Genomic DNA, 5,791 nt, shown 5'->3' on the forward strand with positions numbered 1-5,791 from the left:
AGGTAACATATAAGTTTGCTTGTAACTATTAATATAGCCACATATAGTTGCCCGTGTGACACATAATTTTTTTTCAAGTACATACCAAATTACCAACCCTAAACAATGATAAATATATCTATGAAACTAACAAAAAAAATATGCATACACGTAAAATATCATACACTTTAAACAATTAATATTATTTGAGATCATTATTCGAAAAATAGATTACTGGTGATATAACCATCCTTAAAATCTTTAGATTATGAAATTGATTGATCATGATAAATTTGTTGTCATTAATATTCAGTGTATGACAAATTTTTAATTGATTTTATATTTTCCATTAAAAGTTGTATACTCAAGCAACATATATAACGAAAAATTAAAATATGATAAAACGATTTGTTTCATTTCATATGAATTTAATTCACAGGAAAATGACAAAGACATACTAACCTTAAAGTCATTGTTCAAATAACAGTGATTATTCTGAGTTAGTAAAATATTAAAATATTTAAAGTTGCATAAAATGAAGGTAATGATTCTTATTTAAAATGATTCAAAGTATTGGATAAAGAATGTATAAGTTTTGAATACTAATATTGTGTTATTACTTATTAGTTAATATTATGGAAAGTTGTTGGAATACTTAATTAATCGATATAATATATATATATATATATATATATATATATATTAACAGCTTATAGAGAAAAAAAAAAGAAAGAAGAAGAAGCAAAGATTTCTGATTTTATGAAAGCATGGTAAATGACTTTTAATCTAATTAACTATTTTTTTACAATTAATATGAAAATGGAATATCCTTGAAATGTAACGAGGAACATGATCATTACAAATAATAAGAAAAATAATAAATATTTCTATTAAATGTATAAAAACGTATAAATCAAGTCATAAAATATATATTTTGAAACGTTTTGGTATGAGTTATGGAAGAAACTATTGAAAGCTAAATAATAATTTTTTTATTGCTAAAACCCTTTATATTACACAAAAACAAAGCATTAATTAAAACTAAACACCAAGATTTATGTAATAGATATTCTCCATGTATGCAATATTTATATAAAATGTTAGAAGAAAATTAAAAAAAAATACACATTTTCCTGGTTCGAATGCATATGAGAAAATTTTAAATCAAAATCTGAAACCTACCTTATATAAAATATTATGCACTATTGCTCGAATACCAATTTAAAAACAATTTGTAGTTTATTACCATACAAATCCAAATTCTTAGACAATAATACGCCTTTATTTTCTTTAATTTGCAGTTACATGTGATTTGAAAATTTTATTCTAACAGACCTGCAAATTCAGTTATGCAATTTTCTTTTTTTTATTTCACCATTAATGTTAATGAATGAATCGATTGGAATTTACCTTTAATAAAAATAAACTTGAATTTATATATTGAAACTGCTTAAAGTTAACGGACCATATATTGAAAATAAGTTGAAACAAAAATAAGAAAAACTATGAGATTGACAAGTGACAAAAGTAAATAATCTTTTACTATAATAGATATTTTATTATAATAGATAGATTTTATACTAATGGTTCATGCATGCATGAGAAAGTTTTCATGAGTGCATATTGTGGTTAATGTGACTGACGGTGGTAAACTGAATTTCATAAGGTTCAAAGTGCGATATTGCGGCTGTGGACAGTGTAACAGTGAAGCATTTAATTCAGAATTAAAGAACCATGTAAATTGAAGCCAATAGATAAAGATCAAAGTCATCTATTAAATATTATAAGCCGGTACCATGCATATTGAGTCGGTAAGAACCGTCTTCTGCAATTTCCGTCAGCAAAATTATTTGGAAACACCACTCTAGGAGCCGACAAGTATAATATGGATTTTATAAGTAAATTTTAATCCAAAATTTGAGATGAAGATAAGCCATCGTCGAATTCAGGAAATTTTCTTACAGAGGTCGGAAATTTTTTTGATTGATACTTGGTAATTATTAATATATAATTTTTTTCGGTTTGTTCGGGTCGAATCAAATCGTATATTAAGTTTCTTGATCAGGTTCAGATGTTCCAGTTGAGCTGGGTCGTACAAAATAAAACGATAATCAAACAAAATAACATATGTCAAAAATAAAGTACGTGAAATGTCATTAAAAATGCATAATTAAAATACAATATATCTAAAGTTGTTATTTACGGATTTTCAAATTTTCATATATAGCCATAACATCATCTAGTTTAACATCCTAAGCAAGTCTTTTTCAATGAAACAAATACAAGTATTATTTAACTTTTCATCACACATCCAATAACCTAACCTAACAAAGATATTAGTAAAAAGCAAAAAGTCTAGTAGAATAAAAGGTGACGTTCAAAAAGAAAATAAAAGGATAAAAGGTTATTTTAATTCTATTTTTTTATCATTAGTAAATATATAAGGTATAATGCGGTCATTAACGGAAAGCCATTGCAAATTAGTAGTGGGGCTTGCAGTGGCGAACATACATTGTGGGGAGGGGTAGCCTCCGCTACCGCTCAACTTTTTACCAGTAGTGTAAAACAAATTGGCCAATTTTCGTGTTTCGTTACCGTTGGAAAAAAATAACGTTACCGCTAAGATTTTAAGCCCAACCAATTTAAGTTTTAAACCCAATCAAAAGCCAAAGCCCAAACAAAAACCCCCCATTAAACCAACCCAACCAAACCACCGTTCACCACTTCACCTATCCATTTTATCCATTTACAACAACAAAAGTAAAAAATAAATAAATAAATAAATAATACAGTAGCAGCGCAGCTCCGCAGTCCACACCACCGCCGGACAACCTCCACACCACCACACTAGTCACCTGTCACCACCGGTCCACCGTCCACACTCCATAACTACCACCCAGGGGTAAGATTTTTCAAAATCTTGTTTGAATTAAAATTAATTTAGGATTTAGGGTTTAGGCATAAATTGGAATTGAAAAGGTATTAAAGGTTTATGTTTAAATTGGAGTTGATTACCTTTTAGTTTAGTATGTAAATTGCCAAATTTGAATTGATTATTGGTTATTGATTATTGATATTAGGTTTTTTTTTTTTTTTTTTTTTTAATTTTGTTTATGAACTTTGAATCTTTTAAGATAAGTAAACAAGCTCTTATTAGCAACCTTTTTAAACGTCAAATAAAAGAAAACGATGACATTGGTTCATCTTCACCAAGTTTAAATATTCCAACTTCGTGTTCAAATATGGTTAATGATTTGCAAGAAAATGAAGATATCGGTCCAAGTTCAAATATTCCTTCGACTTCAAGTCCATCAATACGTTCAAAAATCAATTTGGATGATCTTCATTCGGAACCCGCCGATAGACCACCTATTACTAGTATCATCCTAATCAAATAGATGACGTAAGAAGAGCATATCTTGTTAAAAAAGCTTTTCAATCACGAGGTCATAACTTTAAATGGTCAAACTATTCTAGCGGCCGGAGACGTTTGAATGTCAAATGGTGTGATAAATAAGATTGGTTGGAGTATAACACTAAACAAGAAAACGCGTAATGCTTATGTTGTTACTTGTTTAATGTAAGTGTTGGTAATCAAGGTGGAAGAGAGGTTTTTGTTAGTGAAGGCTTTTGTAATTGGAGTAAACCGGGTGCCTTAAAGGAACACGTTGGGGAAGTTAATAGTGCTCATAATAATTCGGTGCAAAAATGTGACAATATTTTGAACCAAAAGGATCCTATGAGGCGAATGTCACTAAGCATAGTAATGGAGAAAAGATTGCAAATTGGTATCGCATTATTGGGTTCTGTTTGTAGTTCGAGATTCTTGTTAGAAAATAGTTTATTATTTCGTGGTCATAATGAATCTGAAGACTCTTTTTCTAAAGGGATATTTCTTGAGATTTTAAAGTTGGTTTGTGAGAACAACCCGGATATTGGTAAGTATTGTTTAGGGAATACAAGAAAGAATAATATGTTAACAGCTCCATCAATACAGAAAGAGATTATCAATTGCTTTGTGAAATAAGTAGCCAAAAGGCTTTGTGAAGAATTTAAAGATGATGTGTTTGGGTTGTTAGCCGATGAGTCTAGTGACGTGTATCAAAAAGAACAAATGACCATAGTTCTGAGATATGTTGATAAACACGGAGTTGTTAAAGAAAGTTTAATTGTAGTTGCTCACATAAATAATACATCTTCTGCAAAACATAAAGAAGCCATTGTTTTTTTATTATCAAATTACCAGTTAAGCATTGATCAAGTAAGAAATGCGTTTCATTACATAAACTTTAATAAAATATATTATATATGTATCTTATACTTATAGTTTATGATTGTTCACACAGGTCAGGGGTCAAGGTTATGATGGTGCAAGCAACATGCGAGGAAAGTTTAATGGATTAAAAGCTTCGATTTTCAGAAATAATCCATCAGCACATTACATACATTGCTTTGCTCATCAACTTCAGTTAGTGATTGTGGCTGTTGCAAAAAAAAACATACCGGTGTTAAAGAATTTTATGAATCTCTTGTCTTGGTTGTTAATACGATTGTTGCTTCTTGCAAAAGAAAAGATATGATGTTTGAGTTAAAAATAGAGAAGGTGAAAAATGAAATTCTTCTTGGTGAGATTAATACATGAAAATGATTAAATAAAGAGGTTTCCCTTACACGAGCCGGAGACACGCGATGTGGTTCTCATCATAGAACAATCATAAGTTTGTTAAAATTATTCCCGGAAGTTGTTGAGGTACTTCAATTTATTAAATTAGATGGAGATAGTGTGCAACAAAAATCTAATGCGAAAGGTATTCTATCATATTTTAAAACTCTTGAATTTGTGTTTTATATACACTTGTTGGACGATAGTTTAGGCCTCACAAATAGTTTATCAAAACATCTTCAAAAAAAGAGTCAAGATTTGTTGGAAGCGTCTAAGTTGATAAGCGGGACAAATCGAGCATTGAATTATCTAAGACAAACCGGATTTGACAAGATGTTGGTAAAAGTTACATCTTTTTGTGAAAAAACCAAGATTAGGATGTTAGATATAGAGGAAAGTTATGGTAAACAAGGAAACCGGAAGTATGTCATTACTAATCGACCTCATTTTGATGTTGAAGTTTTTAACACGGTCTTGGATATGCAAATTCAAGAACATGGAAATAGATGTAAGGAGATTCAAATTTCATAATACCAAAACCAACTTTATTGTCTGCTTCCTTCTTCCTGATTCTCAAACCCTAATAATCTCATTTCTCTCATCAAACTACTGCAGCCACCACAACACCCCGTACCATGTTTTCATCAATCCTAACTTTTAAGCCCCGTTCCTGGTGCCCTACTTTAGTGCTGGATTTACTCATAAACACAGTTCTAAATATCATAGTTAATTAAGCACTTTTTTGCGGAATAATAAAAGTCAACCATTCAATACAAAACATTCAAATCATGTCTTTATATATAACATAAAACATAATATTTGAACATCATGACAATTGTTTTTCAGATGCCAGCCTCTTCAGATCATGCCATGTGTCTCCCTCAAGCTAGCTGCTTAAATTTATTTACCTGCGTGCATACTAAAAGTCAGCTACGCTGAGTGAGTTCTAGTTAATCAGGTAACATACTTTACATTCATATACTTACATATATACGTATTCGGAGATAGTTTAGGCCTCACAAATAGTTTATCAAAACATCTTCAAAAAAAGAGTCAAGATTTGTTGGAAGCGTCTAAGTTGATAAGCGGGACAAATCGAGCATTGAATTATCTAAGACAAACCGGATTTGACAAGATGTTGGTAAAAGT

The 5,791-nt window shown here is 30.1% G+C and overlaps 1 protein-coding gene across 1 annotated transcript; it reads left to right on the top strand.

Annotated features, from left to right (window-relative positions):
* Positions 1 to 3,221: 3,221 nt before the first annotated feature.
* LOC143598446 (uncharacterized) lies at positions 3,222 to 5,173 on the top strand. Its single transcript, XM_077076656.1, has 5 exons — positions 3,222 to 3,357; positions 3,579 to 3,917; positions 4,011 to 4,240; positions 4,326 to 4,447; positions 4,849 to 5,173. Exons 1-5 carry the CDS (start codon positions 3,222 to 3,224, stop codon positions 5,171 to 5,173), a joined length of 1,152 nt encoding a protein of 383 aa, XP_076932771.1.
* The last annotated feature ends 618 nt before the right edge of the window (positions 5,174 to 5,791 follow it).

This window comes from Bidens hawaiensis, unplaced genomic scaffold (genome assembly GCF_021521415.1).
Source record: "Bidens hawaiensis isolate Kalapana, Puna unplaced genomic scaffold, B.hawaiensis_p1.1 tig00050225_1, whole genome shotgun sequence".
In the NCBI taxonomy this organism is placed as follows: Eukaryota; Viridiplantae; Streptophyta; class Magnoliopsida; order Asterales; family Asteraceae; genus Bidens; species Bidens hawaiensis.